We start from the raw sequence: 23,947 nt of genomic DNA, 5'->3' as shown, positions 1-23,947 counted from the left end.
GCCACAGACTGTATGCTTGTGACAGTATATAAACACAATAATGTCTCTGTGTGCGTCGGTGCCAGTGTCCCTGTAGAGCAGTGTAATGAGCTCAGTGTATCCTTACTCCTGGAGAACTCGTCTTGTGCTGCCACTGTTCCCTCCATCAACTTGGGTTTAATCAGCCGGGTGCAAAGGCCATCGGCATCTTTGGTGTAGTGCTGCGGATAGAGTTAGAGAGAATTCAATGCATTTTCAATATGTAAAGATAGAAGTTAGTATGTATAAGTGTTGGAAATAATAAAAACCCAGGTTGTCATTTTCACAAAGGGTTTCACTGTCTGATTTTTTCTTATAACTCTAATGTTGAACAGTCAGCAGTACATTCTGTAATAGCTCACTCTCACTCTGCCACCGTAGACCAAGTTGAATGATCAAGGACTGATGATCAAAGATTAAATCTGAATGGTGAATCTGTGCACAAGCTTTTGATATGCAAAACAAAAGTGAGGCGGATGTTTCCAGCAACTCTCTACAGAAGAACATGAAAGTCGTGATGAAAAGAAGATTCAGGTAAGAGTTGATGTGCGGGGGCTCAGGTGATTTAATATATACGCGATATCGGTGGTGTTTGCCTTCACCAAAGACAGAGAGCATGAGATCCAACGTGCATCACTGTTAAAGAGGAGGATGGTTGTCTTGAGGGAATCCCAGCCTCATTTCCATACAAAAGATGAAATAAAACAGGAGGAGATAAGTAGACCATGTGTAAGAAGAGGGTATGGGAAAGTTGTGCAACCAAAGTTTAGGGGCTTCATCTACAGCTCTGACTAGAACAGGAGTTATATTCCATCATAGGACCAGGTCAAACGACCAGGTCAACTAACTGAGACGCCAGTGTTGCTGCAGTGAAGTGCTGCTTTTTTGAGCACTGTGCTCCTCTGATCAGCGCCAACTCCAAGGGGGATTATTAGGGGGGGGGGGGGAGAGATTTTGACTGACATATTTTTCTTATTACATGAAAAAAGAAAACATTACATAATCTATAACCCAGATGCACCTGGGCTGAGCTGCAACCAGCCCATCATCCTTATCATAACGTCACAAATGCAAACATAATGGTGATTAAGTTCTGCAGTTTGACACTTATCTCATCGGATATGGATGGTTTAGATCATCATGGAAAGCTGATTCATACACAACCATGAATTAGAATAAATGCAATTCACTGAAACCCAGAGCATCTGTACTGCAATCAAACATCAATTGAGATAACAGGATCTGTCTTTAGAAATGAATGAACCTCTGCTGATGACTGACAGAATGCGTTAGGCGGTTGAGGAAGACTCCAGAGTAGCTCCCCTGCTGGGAGCTGCGAAGTTTATTGTGGGAACCAGCGGCAGAGGAGAAGTGTGTGGGTGTGGGAGAGTTCAATGCATGTGATCCTTCACCCCCAGAAACACAGCAAACCAAACGACCCGTCAATATCTGCTCGTCATCGTCATAACCTGTTAGACTATTTATGAATGCAAATGCCCCACTTTGGAGACATTTATATGTGTGAGACAAACTGTGAATCAGTGTCTTCCTAACACACATGGGTCATCAAACCTCTGTGTGATCACTGAATTAATAAAGCAAAAAAAGAAGGGTACCCATCAATAGCAAAACCAATGTTACACAATTGTAGCATGGCGATTGACCACAGTGTAAGTTTGTGTGGCAACCACCAGGGGGCAGCATGGTGAAGGAGGGGTCAGCTCCACTACATTATTCAGCACTGACAATCACACATGCAGCCACATATGTGGAATAACAACCACACCACTCTCCACACATACATGTCTATACACATATTTAGATTTCCTTCAGCATTCATGTGATGTAGCTGTATTATTTGTTATTATATGTGCAGTGTTTTCAAGATCATCATGGAGAATGTACAGTGCAGACATGTTGCATAATTAATACTGCCTGTTTAACACATTACAGTTACATAAATTCAGTCTGTTAATGCATGAAAATATATTTTTAGTACACAATGGTGCTGGATAAATCAAGGTCTTCCCATATGTAATTAAATCAGAAGGGTGTAATCACAGCGCAAAAATACAGAATGAGCATTGTGGCTGAAAATACTTTCACCGTGCTGTCACGCCCTTCGTAAATAACATATGGAGCCATCTCCATCTCACTTCAGCAGCATCACTGCATCCATGTGACTGACATACAGAACATCACTGTGGATGTTGTGATTGACAGAGAGGAGGCCTGGGTGTGCTAGGATATATGTATGCGTGCAGAGTGTATATGCAGGTCCGTGTGAAGCCTGCTGTGACAGGCCAATAAGAGCAGGGCAGGCAGAGCAGGGAGACGATGAGCAAGCCGGATAAACACACAAGAATGCGAGGCATCCTCTCATAGCCTATTATAGAGAGAAACAGAAGACACGGGGGAATGCAGACAAGGAAGAGGATAAAGATATAGTGAGATCGGGTGAAAGAGAGAGAGAGGAAGGCAGGGAGGGGAAGCAGAGAAAGAGGCTGAGATAGATAACAAAGAGAGGAGGAAAGAAAGCAATATGCCAGGTATCCACGAGGGAGCACAAAGAGAGAAAGAGAAGGAGGGAGGGAGGTGGAGAAAGGAAGTGGAGGCAGAACCAAGCCTGGAGGGTGTGAACAAGAGAGAGGAGGATAGAGATGGAGAGGTAGAGATTGTGGGTGGCTGATAACAAGAATGCACCGGGGATGTAGATGGTCTCGGTGCCAGCTGGCACATTCCTGTCGTCCACTTCCAACGCCCCGCAAGGCAAAGAGATGAGGTCCAATTAAAAGCGTGATAGCCGCCAATCCAACTCTTCCCTTTATCTGAGAGGATGAAAGGCCTCACGCGCTCTCTCTCTCTCTATCTCTCTCTCTCTATCTCTCCTTCCCTCTACCATCATGTCTCCTGAACTCCCCTCTCCATGTCCTTCCTCTGAACCGGCGTTCAGATAACAGACAGAGAGTGAGAGGATCAGACAGCTTTTTGAAGAATGTGAACATGTACTTGAGTCTGATTTTTAGGGAAACTCCTTGGGGACACTGAATATATGAGTGTGTGTGTGTGTCTTGTGTTTACATAGTTATGTAATCACACTGCTGCATGATTGATTTAATTTTCTTAATTGTCAATACTGGCATAAAAATTGGAAGATGGATTCCAAGTCTCAAACATAAGATCATAAATATATACAGAGAATTTAAATATGACCTCAAAAAACAGACTTTTGACAACATAAACATTTCTTGAAACAAAGGGAGACAGTTGAAGGCATATATCCCACCTATTCCTCCCATTGTTGACTTTTTGGGGAAGTATCTACATCTAAGCAGAAAACATGAGCTCACAGGGCACTCTGATTATCTATTAATCGCTGATAAATCCGCACATTACTTTCTTGATGACTCATTTGGCCGAAAGAATGTCAGAAGTTCAGAAAACGGTGAGAAATGCCCGTCACAATCTCCCCCAGAGTCCAATGTGACATCCTCAGTCGGTTATTTGTTAATTTTTAACAGGGAGGAAGTTTCTTTCCTCTCTTTAGAAAATGCCATGTGAAAATACTTTTCTCTGACTCACTTGTTTATCTCACAGTTATCTCTCATCTCGTCTCTCCCCTGTGTGTGTATCTCCCTCACTGTGGTCGCAATGCTTATCGTAATGCACAGATTTGACTGGCTGAGAAGCATCGCGTCGGAATGATTTAAAACATGCAAATGGTTTTTGAGATTCCTGGTCATTAAAGCAGTGCTACAAATGCTGCGCTGGTGTCAATAGAAACGCTCCGTCACAAATGAATAATTCTCAGTAATTTATTGGTCTTAGGTTTGAATCCAGACCCGGGGTTAGAGAGAGGGATGGCAGGTTAACAACGGGGACACATTTTGGTCATTTTGCTAACAAGGGAATGGTGCCCCCCCCCCCAGAAAACGCTGATGTTACCTCAAATTACGTTTTGTTAAACTAAGTTTATGATAACATGAGACAAAAAAGAGCAGCAAATCCTCACAACTCAGAGGCTGTAAAACATTTACTCAATAATCAAAATAGTTGCAGATGGTTTTCCTGTTTATCGACTAACTGTTTAGGCTCCTCAGGATTCTTGAAGAAAGTAGTGATGTGGTAAAAAGTTTGTGGAATTTATATTCTAAATCCCATTTTCTGCCACAGCAGCTGTTTCAGGGCAGAATGCATTTGAAAATGTTGTCCTGACTTTCAGGAGAGAGGAAGTATCTCCTGGAACCACATGAAACACGAGTGACCACTGACATTCTGTTCATAAATGTCAAAGGTTTCATTTTCCAACAAACAACTCTCTTTACATGCTCTCTCTGCGGTTCAGCTTAACACTTTGTGACTTTCGGTTCTCGCTATTATTAAGTTTAAAGACAAACCAACCAACTGGCACTGATAATGAGTGGCCAATTATCCTTTTCATCTGCCAGACTGAGAGCCAAGCGTATTATGGGTATCAAGGGTACCATGTGAAGAAAAAATAGGAGCAGAAATGGTAACTATGTTCTCTGTTGTCCCTCACCTCAACCAGCTGCATGAGGTTCTCAAAATACTCCTCCTCGTCAATGGTGAGCTTGCCATTGTGGTAGATGATGCGGTAGTGTTCCACCTTGCCATCGCAGCTGACGCACAGCGTGTAATCGCCAGGATAGTTGGTGCTCTCCCTCACCAGGAACAAGCCTGTCTCTGGAGGGTAGAGGAGCCGTTCGGCCTGCTCTCGAGTTATCTTCCCATGAAACCAGCTGCGAGGAGAGAAGATGGGCAGAAAATTAGAAACAAGACAGGGACAGGAGGAAAAAACATTGAAGAACAATGGAGAGATAGCGTGGAAAAAGAAGGAGCGAGAGAAATGAAGAGGGAGAAAAAGTGAAAGGAGAGTTATCGAGGAGGAGACGGTGAATCACGCATCAAAAAATGACAGACGAGGACAAAAACTGACAAAAACTGGCATGTACTGTTTGCATGAACACACACACACACACAGTTGATGTAACAATCGTGGACAATAAAGAGACAAATCTGATCCGTGCACAGAGATACCACAAGTGCCAGTTCTTGTGACAAACAATTGAAATCCTCATCTGCTCTGTGTCAGTGCTAACAACATCAGATAGGCCTAAATCCTCCAACGCTCCCTACAACAGATCAAACAGGTCATTTTCACTACACTCGTCAACCAGACAAAAGGACCCACTTCCACCAATCATGGCCCGCAGCCCTCCTCTGAAATGAGAAGTGAAAAACAAGAGCGCGGTGGTAATGGGAAGCCGGCAGCAGCACTTCCAGTTGGTTCAGCTCGAGTGGAGCAGAGGGCGGGGTCGTCTCAACTCCGGGAGCCGGTGAGAAAGTACCTGAACCCAAACAACAGGAAACATGGCGCTCACAAACACACATGCATGGACGCACACACACAAGGAACCCGAGGCAGAGTCGGAAGCTGACACGCAGGCGCTGCAATAACAGGAAAATGCAAAAAGTGCTCAGACGAGGTGGTGGTGGGTAAGACAGGACCAACTATCCACTCCTGGCTGAGGTCAGGGAGACCAGGAGATGGACTGACTGTGAGTTTAAAACATTTATTTAACTCAGGATTCAGCAGAGATAAAAACCTGTTCAGAGCTGCGCTAGCTTTAACGTGCTCTGAGAAGAAATAAAGCTCTTGCTTTGCTGGCTGCATAACTCTGCTTCCACCTCACCATATGGCCTGCTGGGTATATCTATAGGCTGCTAATGGATGGATTAGACAGCTGCATTACAGTGAGTGCGTTTACATACACATTAATATCCTTCTTTGGATCATATTCAGAATATGGTGTGTATAAAGAACAGAGAAACCTATAGATTTGTATCTCTGTTAACATGATTGTTAGTATTGTAGGTTTTCTTCTTTCTCTGACCTCTGATCTGCAAATGTTCAAGTGTAACATATCTTAAATATCTCAATAAAATACAGTTAGACTATAAGAAAACCAAAGTCCTCACGGTAAGGATTTGGAATTTACATATCTTCTGCCTGTATAGACATGTGGTCCTGAGCACTAACACACCATCATCCCGGCAACCTCCACCACAAAACAATGCACCGTATCCCATCAATTTATGACCCTCCTTATGTCAAAGGTCGTTTAAGCTGCACACAGTAGTAACCTACAGGGTCTCTCCACCCGTCTTGGCTAGTGAATGGGTGGTAATCAACAGCTATAATTGATTTAGCCTGTTTTCCTGTGGCTGCCTCCATCACTCCCTCCTCCTCCTCCTGGTACTCGGCCTCCTCAGACAGCGGAGGCCCTTGTGGCAAAGCAGCTTAATACGGGTTGAGTTGATTAGATCAGTGCAGGCAGCTTCTCCGATGGACAGCAGCTCCTTAACTCCCACTAATCCGAGAGCGGGCGCCAAGCGTGGACGGCCCAGAGACACACATAGCCCTTTGGTGGACACACACTAGCTGCTCTGTCCACACCAATTAACTGCAGTTTTCATACATTGCATCATACTGGAATAAGAAAAGGCACAAAAATGTGGTAAACAACCTGGTGGGGACAACAGGACAAAAGGACAGCGGGGTTAAACCCCTCGGCTTTCTTTAGGGGTGGTGCTGTTATGTGTGGCAAATGTCTGCCACAGGGGGGCAGCAGAGAGAGCAAGCTGTTAGATGCCAGCGAGGGAGGCGATGACTGTATCTGCTGCTGAGTATCAATTGGTCAGGGCGAGAACAGGGACAGGGGACCACAGCTGAACCCTTATGTAACTCAGAAGAGAGGGAGAGGTCTTCACTGAGACATCTGTTAGCGATTCACGACTAATTCAACAAGTCCCTGTGGGTTACAGTTAATGGCTCCAGACGAATGACTTCTGATGACTTGAACGTTTTGAGAAAAAAAAACAAACATTTAACTATGCAGTGATCTCAAGAGCAGCAGCGAGGACATGAGGTCAGCAAGTATAACCATGCAAAATGTTTGGGAGTCTAATTGTTCCTTTAAATCAAAGGAAAATTAGTGCCAGAGTCTGCTTATGCTGTAGTATTGACGGATGTCAGCAATTTCTCTCAATTTTCCCTCAACAAAGAAAAACATTTATAGGAAAAACATACTGTGAAGAGAATTGGTAACGGCCATACTAAAGTGGAAAATCGACTTCTTGTCAGACGACAGGAATAATTGCAAGATCAATCAATGTGACCATCTCTCGGTGAAGATGAATCTAATCAGAACTCCAGCAAAGTCAGAGCTTGCATTGGAGTTCAGTAATTCATGCTGCTATTGTGTTCACAAAGCCCTCATAGCTGCGCAAGGCTAATTTAAAGTTACCATTAGGCCTCCTCAGACCACACGCAGCAACATGGCAGAGCTGGGTGACCCAGTGACCAGTTTCAAAATGGTGCAGACAGGCAGCATGAGTGGTGGCAAAAGGAGAGGTTAAAGCTTTCAGCAGCAGTTGATGGAGTGAGACAAAGAGGGTCAAAAGTCTGTTTAAATGTTTCCTGCCAACAGGATGTTACAGTGGCGTACCATCAACTCTATAAGCACTGTAGAACTAAAGACTCCTGTGCTTATGGCTGATCTCTGTTTTAGGAGAGAGCACACTAAACTGTCTTTTCTGCAGAAGCACAAAAGCATAATAGTACAAACACTGATAAACTTAGATAAATGTATTTAAATGTTGGGTCTGACTTTCAGACTGCTATATTAATTTCAATACAGTTATGGTGGAGCATATCTCACAGTGCATCACCTCTCACAGGACAGCAACTATGCCCTTCGTCTGATCCGTAAAACACTGGAATTAAAAACTCATTCTACTAATCTGTTAAGTTAAAATTCTTGGTTATTATCACTCGCAGGATGCACACAAAAGCTTTGGCAAAATTCAGATGACAACATCTCATAGCTATGTGATGATACCTTGGCAGCCTGTGTGCTCTCGGCTTTCCTGTCTCGCTTCATTTGCATATGCCTCTCGTTATGTTTTTCCTCTTTTTGAAATCACTGCTGTTTCAAAGAGCCCGATTCAAATGTAGTGCGCAGCTGGTCCTGGCCTCTGTGGCAGCCAGACACCGACAAGAGAAGACGCAGCACAAACTAAAAGACTGTAAAAGTTGGAATTTCCATCTTTTGATGCTTTGCCTGACTTTTGAAATCAACACTACATCTTCCCTCGCTCCAGGGAACAGAAGTGAACGGGGGTATGACAACTTGTTCACACACTTTACGAGGAAAGAGAGCGTATGTGGCAAAGATGTAGAAGACACATAGCTAAAATTGGTATTTTGATCACTGCTGCATATCATCAGATTCACTTTGGCAATACATTTTAAAAATACTGTCAAAATAGAGTTAGGTTTGTGTATGTCTCAAAATAAATACATGAGACAATCAACAAAGCCCATACACACACATACACGCACACTAATTTGGGTTTCTCCTCCATTACCCTCCGATACTTACGGCATAAGACTGAGCTTCCCTCCTGACTTGACTCCTTCCCTTTTCTGGACATAGTTAGCTGGGATGGTGCCCTCTCTGCCCACCGTGTTCCTCGCTCTGTACCAGTTGGGATCCTGAAACAGCCAAACACACAATGATACAGCCTTAATACTGATGCTAATAACTGAGGTATGTTAACGCGCCATGTCTGTCATGTCCTGTTCCTCATGTTCCTCTTTAAACACACTGAGTTGGTAGCAGAAGCGAAGCAGTGGGGTTAAAATCCTACAGTACTTAACATATAGCCGAGAATGGTACAGTAACCCACTTTAACTCCACTGGTTCAATTACATATTTGTGGGCAGCAGTGAGGGCTGCTGTATATCTGAAGCATTAACAGGAGCCACAGAGCTCCTCTAGCCTAAACGTAACCCTCTGACTGGGGCTACAGAGCTTTTTGATGGAATTCACTGGGATCTCAAGTTTTTTGCAAGATGATACACTGCATCTTATTTTGTGCCTTGTTGATGTACAGCATAGTTTGTTAATTGCATGGTTGCTCTGACTGTTAGCAGCATGGCTGTTGATATTTTAATGTATTAGGATATGAGCAGCAGGGGTTAAGCTTTTGGTTGTCTTTTAGTATCACAATTCAACTATAAACTACTATTGGTTCATAATTTAACTTCAAATTAAATAAAAGGTCCAGTTTGTAAGATTTAAGGGGATTTGGTGGCATCTAGCGGTGAGGATTGCAGATTGCAACCAGCTGAAACTTCTCCTGGGCAGAATTCCGTTAGTGTTCATTGTTCAGGAGGTTTGTAACAGGAGCTAAAATATCTTTAAGTCTCCTCCTCTCCAAAAAAATGTACCCAGTAATTTAGCTGGTAAAAACACTGAGTAAATGACCCTATTTAGAGTCAGTGTTTGGTTTGTTCCAGGGCTTGACGTTAACTTTTTTCCCAAGGAGCACATGTGCTCCTAAGTTGAAAAAGTAAGGAGCGCACAAAGAACTTTAGGGGCACAATGTAAATTGTTCAAATAATGTGTTTTCTGTAATAAACGTGATGCAAATAGACATTTACAAGCAAAATTATTTAATGAATTTGTATACAAAATGTACAGAAAGGTAAAATCATCAAGTTTTGAAAAAGTATTGCAATTTCATTTTGTCTTTAATGTTATTATCTTATATATATTATCTTTGCAATATGACGGTCCCTAACTGCGGGGAGAGCGGAGCAGGCTTCCCCGGAGGTCCACCGCTTTTCCCGGTCCCTCTTCTCCGCCACACTTTGACTTATTCCCACCCAGCCGACAGCCTGGCCGTGGAGAACGGTCCCTAACTGCGGGGAGAACGGAGCAGGCTTCCCTGTAGGTCCGCTGCTTCCTCCACACTTATTTCCACGCTGCCGACAGTGGGACTTATATTCATTGTGCCGACAGTGGCTTGGAAAACCGCCCAGAACCGTGTCACACGGGGAAGAGGGAAGGTGGCTGGAGTTCCTCCAACATTTGCGGTTAGATTATCTTATTTTTTTATTGACAAAAATATAGGCTGCTTCGGCTGATTTTTTTAAGTGCACATGTGCCCCTAAATATTTTTTACAGTTCGCACACACCTATTTTTAGTCGCAAATGCGAGTGAAACGCTCGCACTGTCGAGCCCTGTGTCCATTCTGGGCCACTGTAGAAACATCGCATTGCAAAGTTGCAGTCTCTGTCGACGAGGACTCCCTCCCTATGTTGATTTAAATAGCTCATTCTAAGGTAGCAAAAACATGAAGATTCTTATTTTTAGGTGATTATACATGAAAGAAAACACATTTATTATATTACATTTCTACCAATATATCCCCCTAAATCTTACACACTGGACCTTTGAGACAAGCGTCACATATTAACACAGGTACTGCAGCCCAAATAAGACATGAAACACTGCTATGAGTTATTATTGTTGTTGTTTGCTGAAACAAGTCAGTTATATGAAACTGCTGCATTGGCTATTTCAAGCTAGAAGAAGAAGCTGTCCTTTTAGCCTGTTATCATTTTAAATTGGTATCTGAAAAATTAAAGAAAATGTGGAACATGAAGAACAGTAGAGACAACTTTAGCTGTGCTGGTGTTGAGGTGGGTTGTGGGTAGGCATGTGCAATTATAACATAATGGCCTGACATGATTATCTGAGCTGACTGATCATTTTGCATAATTGTTGATTTTCATAATCAAGGGAATTTAAAGCCAATGTTAAAAATATGGCGACACATAGAGAATGAATAAGGTGCACATTTATCAGCTGGGTAAATAAAGTGTCTACCTGAGCATGAGGTTCCAGTGTCAGAAAAATAAACATGGAAAATGAGAGCGTTGCTGTCCAGATTTTACTGCTTTTGGGCAGGTTCTTCTGTTTCAGCTCATATGAGACCATATTTGTTGCTTGCTGAAGCCAGATGAAGACATAGAGGTGCCAATAATGGGTCTCTTGATTTGTAGTGGAGAGTCTCCCCTACAGGTGCAGCAATGTGTTTGACAGCTCTGGGGAAAGGTAAGTCTGAGCTGCCACTTCCATCCAGCTTTTATTATTAGATAATTCACATAAAACTGTCTTGACGTGGTGTTACAAGCTTCCCGAATAATGATCATTTGGCCTGGATAGCAGCTTTCAGCACTTTTTAGTGCAATATGCAGAATTTCCAATATATTCTGAGCCACCTGTCTACTTACCCTGGTGGCTCCGATGATGGTCAGTAAATCTCCTTTACAGAAAGGCAGGTCCTGTTCGTTGGCAGTCTGGAAGTTGTATTTGGCTACACACTCTGTGCCAGTCGACCATGGTGCCTTAAAGGAAGACAGAAAGAACATTAATTACAGTGGAGCAACTCAGTTTAGTAAGGGGAGCTGAACTAAGGTATTTGTGACAGATGTGTTACAAAACACAGCAACACAGTCAAAAATAGAGGTGACAAGGCACTGAGGATGGGCATGGAAAACATTATACAAATAGTTGATAGATTTCCCATTGTAGGAGTATGCCTCACTGTTCTTTAGTTTTTGTGGTGTGTTGTGTTCGCTGTCAACAATGTGCTAGAAAACAGGTTAGTAAACAGTAGACAGCAGCATGGAGGCCAGTAATTAATTCAGTCTCCCTTTCAAACTCGGTGCAGACTAATTTGGAATGACATTCAAGAACTGCTTGGACGGAGACGGACAGTATTACATGGCAGCGCATCAAAGTATTGCGCCGGAAAAGGGATGAAAATTAACATTTCGACCTGGGCGTTGTATTTCCATCACTGCTGATCAGAGCTGAAGCTGATAAATACCTGAGACTACTGCGAAGTCATTTGCTCCGGAAATGAACGCTGATTGTAACCTTTCCCCTTAAATACAAAAGCCAGATGTTAGTGGGTGTTAGCGGGTTTTCGGTGCAGTGGGAAAAGGGCTTACATTGTCTCTCTTAACAACCACTTAAACACAAAACAGAGGTCTAAATTGATATTTACATCGACCTTATGTGATTTTCACTCATGCCACCACAACTTATAATTGGTAAAAGACAAAAAAGACATAATTGAACATGGCTTGAGGAATAGTAATTCGCAACAATGACCACTATAAACTTCAACCTGCACTTTCAAAGCAGGTGATGAGAACTCAAAAATTAAATTCAGTGCACGCAGAGTGGTGTGGCAGAGATCCTTGGCAATAATCTATCTCTATGCCTATGCATGCTAACACCACCTACTTCAAAGTCAGATTACCCCCAGGTGGTTGTATGAATCTTGGCAAGAGGCTGAGCGGGCAGCACTGCCCTACAAAGGCAGAGAGCACGAACTACAGAGGCAGTGAAGTTGAGAAAAAAAGTTTCCAGACTGGACAGCAAACTCTGAAACCAACAGGAAGGTTATTCCTTCATTTTATGCCTTTTTAGGCTGATTATTTCACCCAAAACATGATGTTCATAGATTCTACATAAAACCTGTAACTAGAATTACCATCTCACAGTTTTATGCCGTTGCAGTTGCAGTTACAGTTTACATCCATGTCTGTCCAAACTGATATGTAGCAATGACAGTCGACAATGCTTCAAATATGGATGTTTCTGCAAAGAAGCTACAAATTCTAAAACATGAATACTTCACACACATCTTCAATCCAGCAGCACAGAAGATCTATACAATTAGCACAGGTTCAAGATGGGAATCCAAGATAAGTGTCACCAATTCAGTATCTGACCAAATGTCTCCCCTTCTTTTCCTGAATTATGATGTTGAGTAATGGCCAGAAAAGTGTTGCAAAACATTATGATGTCACAGCAAAGTTGATTTTTGACCTTTTATAATGTATATATAATGTCATCACTTCATCATATCCTATTACACATTTGTGTGAAGTTTTGTCATAATTAGTGTGGACGTTTGTGTCAAATCTGAAGAAATTCCCTCAAGGTGTTCTTGAGATATAATGTTTACAAAACTGGAGCGGATGCAAGGTCACAGTGACCTTGACCTTTGACCACCAAAATCTAATCTGTTCATCCTTGAGTCCAAGTGGATGTTTGTGCCAAATTTGAAGAAATGCCCTTGAGGTGTTCTTGAAATGTTTTGTTCACGAGAATGGGATGGACAAACAGACAACCCAAAAACATAATGCCTCAAACCATGGCTATCGTCGGCATGGAGGCATTAAAATGCAGATACTGCAGTATCATCATCAGGATATGCGGGTCCAACAATCAAAACGTATCTCAGCTTTCTTGTCAATTCTAACTTGTTGTTTAAGGAAATAAACTATATTTTGATTATTTACAGTCCATAGCTTAGAGGAATTAAAAGTCCATCTGTTTTGTTAGGTAGATGTCATTAAATCAGTCAGCGTACTATTAAAACGGATGACTGTGGCCATGTCAACAGCTAGCTATCATGTTGTTCTTACTGTAGTTGGTAAGATACAAAGAGTGTGCTAAATACACAAAACAATGGGTAGGAGTTGAATCAAATTGTTAGAAAAACCCCTCCTACATACAGTTTTATGTGTCTACTCCTGACCCGTGCAAGGTAATTGACTGTCTTTTGTCCTATGCCTGCTTGGACAGTCTTAAGTCTCTTTATGAGCCTTCAACATACATAAACAGCCATGTCAAATTAATAAATTAAACATATCTCACACCACAGGTCGGACAACTTTCGCCTTTATTAACTGTATGTTTAACTTTGTGACCTCAGGTAATTTCCAGCATAGCTCCACCCGACTGAGCAGAGGTCTCATCAGCCAGAAAGGAAATAATCAAATCCCCTGTGTGCGTCTGCAGTGTCTTTTAAAGAATAAAATCGTCTGTGCTTTCTGTGAAGGACATTGCCTTTTCTCTGGCTCACATTAAATGAAGTTATTACACCACAGTCGCTGCCTCAGAATTTGCTTTACTGAAGATTTCTTGAAAGGCTAGCGGCACTCATTGTCAGTCACTCTGAATACTGTAAATGTGGCAGCTACATGCCTAAAATACGAATGTAAATGACAGCGAGGATAAGGATGCTTTGTGTATTCAGTTTGCACTCTCAGATCAGTACGGGGGGTGTGATCAAAAACATACCACAATAGAGGGACCGAGATGAAATGAGAAAGGCAGAGTACAAAGCAGCAGGTGTGAGTGAGCAGGTAAGGTCCTTGTACAAGCTGCTTTATTCCTCACAACACACGGTACACCTGAATGTGTCGCATGCAGTCTCTGTCAATACTGCATAATGAGTTTGGACCACTGGTGAGGGTTATGTAGATACAGAGAAACCTTGTTTCTCCACTGTTATTAATTTACATTTGGTCACTTGGACAAAAGGACTTTATGAAAACTGGTTTCACAAGATAGAATGTATTGCTGAGGATATTTCCTTGAGGATCTTAAGTAATTTAACATGTAGCCTTGTGCGATACACAAGAAACTGGGGAAGAAAATGGGCTACATTTAACCTGAAGTTTCATTAACACACGTAAGACTCTGTGTGTGCTTTCCTAAAAGGAAATTGCCATTGATTAATTACGTTTGTTGGCGTTTGATGAGTGAACATTTTAAAACAGCATATTCATGTAAAAGTATTTCCCCTGCACAGTCAAATATACTTGAGGTCAACTGTATCTAGTATTACATCATTACTTGACATCCAACTCTAGTTCACCTCTTGAGTGACCTACAAGTCAGTTTGGTTTACTGTATTTGCTTGCTCAAGGGTTTTTCACCACATGGCTGGATGCTGATAGATGCACAACACTACTGTATCTGAGCCTTTTGGCCACAGGGTGGTAAGACAACCAATAGGTCACATATCTGCCCCTCAAAATAGTCTGGGTAAAAAAAAAGGTTGAGACCTCTTGACCTACAGAAACCCACTGAATAGTTTTAGAAACGCACCATCAATTTTAAGTCAGGATCACACTGAATCCATAATGCACTCATGTTGCTATAAACCACAGAGCTTTCTCTCAGGGTCTCGAGGCTCAAAAATGCAGAAAAATCTGACATGATTATTAACTGTGACATTACCACATTAATTATTTGTTGCAACTAAGATTCACTATCAAAACAAATGTATCACAGCCTGACTCATGTGCAGGGAAATACTGAATTTTCTTTTTTTTTTTATGTAATAACACTTCCAAAACACTAACAGTTTCAAAGTGTTTAGTTGGATCCCAGCCTTGATCTTTTCAAATTCCAAAAAACGGGGATGTTTATAAAAATGTTCACCTTGACTGTAGAGGAGCACTGTGGTGTGACAGATTAAAAACAGCCCGGATCAATAAGGACATGTGAAGGCAGGAAGCAGGAGAGAAAGTAATCCTGCTCTGAAGCTACCACTTGAGAGGCATTAGTCGAACCACTGCGACAGTTAGGTAATGTGAAACCACCAAAAACTGAGCCGGACACACGTTGATGGATGTGTGCTCACCAGCTATGTGAATTAATATGTTGCCACAGATATGGGTTCCTTTCAGCACCTCTGTGTTTTGCATGCAGTCCCTTGCATGTGCATGAATGCTCACGTTTGTGTGTGAGTGTGCATGTTAGCTAAGCTTTTTTGCAGTCAAGCAGTCTTAGTGAAACTGACACACATTACAGGAAGGTATTAAGGCTGGGTAAGTATGACCAAAAAGTAATATCACGGTATATTTTGAATAATGGTTGCTATAGATATAAAACAAGGTGGATCTTTTTCCATATTCTCTCAGTATCTGTGGTGAGAAGTGTTTTGAGCATATTGCTGAAACAAAAAGGTGATAAATCAACCATGAAAAAAATGAATCATCATCAATTGTAATTCTCTGGTTCCAGCTTCTCCAGTCTGAGGATTTGCTACCTTTTCTTTGTTCTGTATCATTTTGAACGTAATACCTTTTGATTCTGGACTGTTATTTTATCAAACAAGGAATATAAAGATGTCATATGGAAACAGTTTTCCACTATTTGTTTTTTAAGACCTAGTGATTTATCCAGAAAATAACTGGCTGATTAATTAGTAATGGCAATAACAATTAGTTGCAGCTACGTCCATAATTCACCTTTTAACTTTTGCCTTCCTTGTTAATATGGACTGAGTGTGACTCCATGTAAGTAAAGGGTGTGTACTTCAGCCTCCTAACGTGGTGTGGCTGCTAAGAAGCCAACAGCAGCAGACGCTGATTATCCTGAACAACTCTTTGTTTAGATTTGTGTAGCTCTATGAAATGTAGAGGGGGTAGTGCTCACTCTCAACTTGTCAAATACTTCCACTTTGTCAATGATGTCGGCGTCAGACACCAATGCACAGAGGCACCTTTCGCAGCAGTATGATACGCACCAAGCACACCAGTTGTAGAGGCAGTGGGCAACAACCCTACTCATCAGATACCGTTGCTTTGTCAGTGATGTCTGCATCAGACATGGATGCACAGAGACACCCTTCTTGATCAGGCCGTGTTAGTTTGTAAAGCTACTGGCATCTACTGTAATATAAAAATCAATAAAGTTTGTACAGGGAGGGTGGAAACGGTGGTGGATGGGTCAAACCAACTCAAGATTTTTACCCAGGAGTGCCCCGTTTGTTTCCCGTGTGAATATTAAGCCAAACAATAATGTTTTCTACTCGACCTAACCACGTGCTTTGTTGCCTAAACCTAAGGAAACAAACCTAAAAATGAAGTGTTTAACCTACATTGTAAGTTTATTTTGAAAAAGGATGCATGTAAAGAGCAGAAACTGTACATTTACTGTGAAAACAAAAGTGTTTTTTTGAAAAGACACAATGCATGTAACAAGCATAAAATGACATGCAATCTCTGAGTGTCCAAAACAGACACAGGAGGTGCAGCTCCACTGACAAAGTGGCGGTACTTGACAAGCTGGATTGAGAACATGTTGGCCTACCTGTGCAGCTGTAAACCTGTACACTGGGTAGGTATAAACAACAACAACAACAACAACAAAAAGTCTGCTTCACTCACGTGCATCCCAGACATGATGAAGGGAATTGGGCAGCAGGTGTCCTCAGGCAGGTAGCGGTCACTGGTCAGCTAGTACCATCAGAGCTGTAACAGAAACAAGCAAAGCATTACAAAACACAACCAACAATCTCTTTATTTCAGAGGCTAAATGCAGGCTACACTCTTCTCAACACTACAGATAATGACTGATCTGTCTTTGTCTGCAAGATGCATATGCAAGAGTGGCCATTATTTTAAACCCATAACAACTCAGCTGACAGTGATTATCAAAGTCAATGTTTTAATATCTTATCTTCAGTTTAGGAAAGCCAGTGGTGCACATATATAAAACCTGCCTTGACTGTGAACACCGTAATGTAACGCACATACGTATAATCTGCTACAGCTGGGTTACCAGAGTTTAGTGACTTTAGGTCAATAAGAATTAAGGTACAGATCTTCAAAGTATTTTATAGCACAACAAATTGTGCAAAAACTCAATGTTTCCATGCAATGACAAGGCACAGTGGGCATGTTTCACTGGACAAATTGCAAATTATTGCAAATGTAACTCAGATTTCTGTTAATACTCAGTAGTTGGTGATCTTATCCATCCTCCCCATTTCTAATTTTGATTCCTTCGACAAATAAACTTAGCTGCTGTGCTGATAAAAGACAGCAAAAACATTTATCTCTAGCTGAAAGGTGTTTTTTTAACTCCTTAATTATCCAGGTTCCAATAATACTCTACAGATTGGATGCAAAATCTGAAACTCTGAACCTAGGAAATGAGTAGAAGGCAGCTCTCTGGTATTAGCCAAGTCTGCTGAGCATCTTGGTTTTGCAGCCAATAACTAGTCTTTAAAGGTGACCTTGATACAGCGACAAAAAGGAGAGAGGGAGTGAGCTGCAGAGAGAGAGAGAGAGAGAGAGAGAGAGAGAGAGAGAGAGAGAGAGAAAGCAGGAGAAAGGACGTGAAGACAAATTGTTAGTGATGAGAGGATGTATGTACTGCTTGTGTCTCAGTATGCATCGAAAAGAGTCCATGTCTGGTTGTGTGTGTGTGTGTGTGTGTGTGTGTCTAGAAGAGCGTGTGTGTCAAAGCGTGTTGCTGAAAGTGGGTAAAAGAATGTATAGGGTGTTGGTGTGTGCCAGAGAGGGTGTGTGTCTACAGCTGTGCCTTTATACACCCATATCTGCGTGTGTTACATTGTCTTTTTCTGTGCCTGACAAGTGAATGTGTTCTTTACGTGTCTCTTAAACACCACATGGACCGTAAAAGCTTTTCTTATTTCTACTGTGATCCTTCCTTGTCAAAGATGGTGGTAAATCAGTGGCAGCACAGTAAAGATTACAACTGTTTAAAGGTGTAACAATAACTGAGTAAGGCCTCCCGCAGTAGTCTCCATTCAAAGCATCTCACTTCCGAACAGCCAAGAGAACAGGAAGTTGAAATCGGGAGGGAGGTGAGTGAGAAGGAGGAAGTAGCTGACGCATATTTTCCAGGGCTTTGTAAAAGGTAGGGAGGTGCTCTAGCTGGAGTCCAGTGTGAGCACGGGTACTCTGGTCACTGCCTCCCTTATTAGACTGACTACAGCCATTCATGCCAGAATAGATCAATAAACACGGTGTACAAAGCACTGCGAACAACTTGAGTATAAACGCATAGTTCAATGATCCAAGCTTAACATGTGTTCTTTAACACCTCCCTTTGAGTTCCCTGCCTGTCTGAGGCGTATACAATTAAAAAAGAGCTCATAACTTACACTTTGATTAAGTCTGTATCATGAAAAGTAACATTTTTTTTCCACTGAGCGTTTGCCAATTGTTTTCCACTTACAAAGTAACTCAGTGCTCTGTGTAATTTTAGAGCCATGAAAATGATGCATCTCCTTCAGAGGGCCTGGCTATTGGCTAGCAGGCTCCCTGAGAGCATCTATGGCCAGACTTCACAGCACTGCCATATCCTGTGTTGAAACAGGAAACAGCCTAATTGCAGACCATTGCAGATCTGTATGCAAACTGACAAAGCCAAATATATCCAAGGCCAGGCTGCTCTGTCTGCTGCACCCAGAGGGCACCCGCTACTTTCCCTTTGCTATTCTTTACGTTTAGAGCAGCACTGCTGGAACAGAGCAGCGCGGCTCACCAACCCACAGCCACACTAGATAGCCAATAGAGGGGAGACGAGTGAGTGCTATTCTTATCTCTCTCCAGTGCTGAGGAATGCCTGCAAGCTATTCAAGAGCTCCAGCATCACACTGCTTACATCGCTCTCCTTAAGTTAGTCAAGTGGTACTACGTAAATCCTGTGAGTGAAAAGCATTCTTCAATTCAATTTTCTTTGGCAGACTGTGGAGAAAATCCACTGTGTACACTTCGGAGCCAACACTTCACTGAGTTTCTCACAGAGAAGAATGAGGTCCCAACACCCATACTGATAAATGCATTGTGAGGTGCTAAGTGTGTTTACGCATGTTGCTACAGGTAATGGTCAGAAGTCAAAATATGAACCAGGAAGTCCAGTTTGAAGGCTTATCAGACACCAGGATCCCATTAAAACAGACATTTACAACTCTGCAAAGTTATTACAGCAGTGATGACTTACTCCTCTGTCTTGACACTTGCTATATAAACGAGAGAATTAGCAAGGCCACATGATGCAGGGTATTTTCTCAGGTGCATGTGCTTTGCATCGATTGGGCCCAATCCCAAAACACTCTTTGCCCCTTCCACTTCGCCCTAATCGCCCTGTTGTGCGAGTTCATGTCAGGGGTAGGGTGACCTGACTCTTGTTGGGATAGAGGGGTAGGACAAAGTGTTAGAGCTGTTTGGCCCTCCAAACAGAGGTTTTTCAGAGGCATACTCCAAAGTGAGTGTTTTGAGAATTCATCGGCAAGGTGGCTGCACAAGCAACAAAAGACACTCACTAATGTATTATCTTCAATACAGATTTAAAATGACGCTAACCAGCATATTATCTTAGTTTAATGTTGTATTAATGGTCTGTTCCTTAACAACAAGCATAACATAAGGAATCACTCATATGCTGATCAACAGCTAACTAGCCAGCTAGCTAACGTTCCATTGTTATTGCTGATTTGTGTATGACAGTCCTGAATTTTGATGTATTTCCACATTGCACCCAAGTGATGACATATGATGCCCTAAATTTAACTTAAGCCCAGCACCATTAGCCTACAAAGCACTGCTACTCGCCTGGTAATGAAGCAATATTCTTTTTATTTTTGATGACTTATTTGATTGATTGATAGCAAGGAACTTAAGTTTTAAACGAACTGCGAGTGTCCTTACAGTACAACCACAAAAAGCTGCCTGTAGCCCATGCAAGAGGAATCACCACAGCAGAAGACGGAATATTCGCAATTTCCGGCAACATTTGTCACAACTGTATGTGTAAACGCCACTATACCACTGACGTATCAGGGTCTTGAAAGGTTGTCCTACTTCAAAGGAGAGGTTTTCATCCACTGCCCCTTGTAACTCTTCCAAGAGGCAAAAGAGCACTTGACAACAAAGGGTAGGGGTAAAAATAAACAATGGGATTGGGCCTTGGATTGAAAACAAATAACTTCCAGCTGATATTGCACTGCATAACAGCAACGCTTGAGTTGAAGTTGACTGTTTGTCCAGACTGCCTGCATTTTTCTTTCTGTAATGAATCAGAAGCCTTACAATTTTTGATGCTATTGTTGGTCTAAACACGGCCTAATAATTTGTATTCTAACCATGAACAAGGCTGCGCTGAGTGCTTGACACCAACACTTGAATCTAAATAGTCTAATCTCCGTATGACTCTTCATATGTTAGGGTCACACTTCAAAGTATACATTTAGCATTCTAGTTCACTTCAGCTACCAGATGTGCCACACACAAGTGGAAATCACTCTCCACTCCCCTCCTCCTAATTTTCTCCCACTGTGCAACAGGAGCTGCTGGTGACAGTGTCATGGCAACACACAGTGATGTAACAGCAGCCTTTGATGTAGCACTTCCCAGAGTGTGGCACTGGCTTTCTTTAGCAAAGCCAGATGACAGTAATATTATTACTGTTTGTGTTTTATGTGCCATTTTCATTATGACTAGTATTGTGTTCTACTTCAACTGTCTGCACATGTCTTTGTGCACCATGTCTGCTGCTGCAACCTTCTGCGCTGGAACGGCTTTGATGAATCTAGATTAAAGTGATATAGTGAATGTGGGGTCCTGTTGCTCATCTACTATCTACTTTGTATTATCTTGCTTCACCATATTAATATTTTACTGCAGTGCGCCTCTAAGACAAATTCCTGCATATTCATTATACTTTTGAGAATAAAACAATGTTATCTTTTATTTCTGTACTACAATAGCATCCAAAATCCTGGAGCTATGCTGCTTTGTTCTACACAAAAAATAACTGCATAGAGCAGACAAAAAACATCCTGTGGCAAATCTGTGTCTTTGTTGTAAGCCGCCCAGGCCTTGTTAAAGACTTCTCAAAGGTGCTGGAAAACAAATCATCTCTGAAAAGACAATCAAAGGTGTCTCTTCCATCTTGTTGAGATAACTCTTAAGATCACTCCTACACTATCAAGCATGGAACACACTGCCTGTGTGAGCAGCGCGTGACAGCAACCTCGCTGAACTGTTGCAGGTCGTATGCGTGCCGTGTTCACACTGACAGCATTGATGCTGTGCTGTAACTACTGCATTTTCACAAAAAGTAGGCGATACTACACTCATTTATAGAGCCATGCAAGCCACAATATTGCCAACAACAAGAGAGACAGGAGGAGACAGGAAGTAATTTGATCTCAATGCCCCCCTGTTTTTTGCTTTGTTTTTGTTACTTGTGTATTGTTGTTGTATTTTTGTCTTTCCTGCCCAGATTGCTGTAGTGTGTGTATAGCAAAATGTTAGCGTTAGCTGGTAAATGGGTCTTTGATTATTAAAAAAAACCAAAAACAAAAAACAAAACAGAGACAGGAAGTCATGAGTTAAAAGGAAATATTTATCTCTGTTCATGACTGTGACAGATATAGATATTGAAATTGTAGTGAGAGGTGGTACGATGTCAATATTATCATCAAAAGACCATTTTCACTGTCTGTTTTTGGTGAAAACGCATGGGTCATGTGTAAAAAATACGTGAGACTCCTGTTGGCTCTATGTTCCACAGATGAGTAGCAGCTTAGCCATGTCTGAGTAGCACTGCTTACACAGGCAGTGTGACTGCTCTAACCTGTTGATATGGGTGCCAAAAAAAAATTTGTTCTGTGATGTACATGTGCGGCTATTGCAGGCAGTGCGTTCCGGGCATCAGGGATGAAAACCATCACTGCACGCCAGCAGTGATGCACAATGTTGCTGCTGCTTTACTGAAAGAGAAAAAAAGGATTAAAAAGACTAATAGGTTTGAATTATAGATAATTAAATAGGGACATAAGAGCTGACAAATGTGTTTCCTTTGAAAGGCCTTTGGCTCTCTGCTTATCATATTGTTTCTTCTGCAGCAGAGTTTGATCACACCCTCTCATTATGCACTTTGCTTCTTTTTGCTTTATGTAGATATAATTTGTTACAATTCAGACAGCACCTTTTTTTGTAAAAATAAAAAAATAAATGAAAATACGAAGGCACACCACAGACATACAAGCTGCTCTGACAGTGGATGAGAGACTCGATTCTTTGACAGTACAGACAATAATAGAGTAATAGCACCTATTTTACAATTGTTAGCACCGCCATTAAAATAAGCTCACCTCAATGTAAAAACCTAAATCACCATCTTAGAAATGCACAAATCAGTCCCTTGGTTCCCTGTCAATGGAGCACATTTGTCTCTTGATGGAGTAACAAGCCTTCTATCTCCATATTTCAGCTACAGCAGCAAGGTATAATTTCCAATTTTGGACATTTATCTTTCACTCTAATCCAGCTCTTATTAGCTGACATTAAACCTGAGCAACACAATGCTGTTTGTACTGGACACCTACCATGGGCAAGCAACTGTGAGAATGTTTAGCTGATTGTTGCTCTGTCAGCTTTCCCTGGATAAACAAAAGCTCGAACAGAAATCACCAGAGAGGGCTGGTGTTTAACTGAGACTGCTGTTGTCAGTTTCCAAAACTACTGTGGCAAAGCCTAGGGTTATGTAAACCAGAAGTCTGGTCCAAGGAGGCCCGAGGCCATTCACAGATTACAGTCCTACTAGCACAGCGTCTACCAGAGGTTATAAAAGTCTACTTTTACTTTGGGTGACAATTTAGCTTGGCTCAGATAAATGTCTGTTTAAATAAGGATGTCATTAATTGTGCTGAGGGAAATTCAATTTACTGAGCTTGCACTAAACAACAGCTCCAACTGCACTCAACAAAGGACAGCATTATATAAATTAAGCAGTAAACAACATTCCCATCAAATTCCAAGTTTGTTTAGGCAAGTAATACCACACAAGAGCTCTGTAGGCTGCAAAGAGAGTGCTATACACAGCACTTAGTGGTTTTACATTGGTGCACATGTGGACGTGATTAATATAGCATTCATCCTGTTGCTATAGCTGAATGATTTGAATATGTGCACCACAATATGGTAAGCTGCCTTCAGGTGCAAACTCAGAGCTAAATATTTGCTTATGTACAGACCTGTCTGTGACTGATTGCCTTCTTCAATTATCTGACTGCTTGGCTACAGCTGGGCTGACAAAAACAGGCCTGAACACCCAATTGCCTCCCTCTACAAACAATCACACATAATCTATAACTAAATTACACTGCTGTTATTGACAGATGGAGAGGAGCTGCTGAGAACTACTAAAAAAAATGAATTAAAACTGTAGAATGCAATTTGAGCATCAAACCAGGTTCTGTGATATACGGTAATAATCAACCACGTTTAAGACTAAACATTGGCAATTCGACTGTTCCAGTAATTATTGTGCCATCCATGCTGCATGTCAACCTGTGTCAAAAGGTCTATTTAAGGTATGTATAACCACATTTGGTATAGAATACATGCACCATCTATTT

At 41.7% G+C, this 23,947-nt stretch overlaps 1 protein-coding gene across 1 annotated transcript in view; it reads right to left on the bottom strand.

Moving 5' to 3' along the window:
• The window catches only part of LOC126392025 (tyrosine-protein kinase CSK), a 53,838-nt gene that overhangs the window by 6,417 nt on the left and 23,474 nt on the right, over positions 1 to 23,947 (bottom strand). The window contains exons 2-6 of the mRNA XM_050047136.1: positions 16,938 to 17,021; positions 11,187 to 11,300; positions 8,484 to 8,596; positions 4,559 to 4,778; positions 107 to 200 (exon numbers count right to left, since the gene is read on the bottom strand). Of these exons, the coding sequence (XP_049903093.1) occupies positions 107 to 200; positions 4,559 to 4,778; positions 8,484 to 8,596; positions 11,187 to 11,300; positions 16,938 to 16,952 (556 nt within the window). The 5' untranslated portion in view covers positions 16,953 to 17,021. The remainder of the gene's footprint in view (positions 1 to 106; positions 201 to 4,558; positions 4,779 to 8,483; positions 8,597 to 11,186; positions 11,301 to 16,937; positions 17,022 to 23,947) is intronic.

This window comes from Epinephelus moara, chromosome 1 (genome assembly GCF_006386435.1).
Source record: "Epinephelus moara isolate mb chromosome 1, YSFRI_EMoa_1.0, whole genome shotgun sequence".
Lineage (NCBI taxonomy): Eukaryota > Metazoa > Chordata > Actinopteri > Perciformes > Serranidae > Epinephelus > Epinephelus moara.
This window is presented reverse-complemented; position numbering and strand designations above follow the sequence as displayed.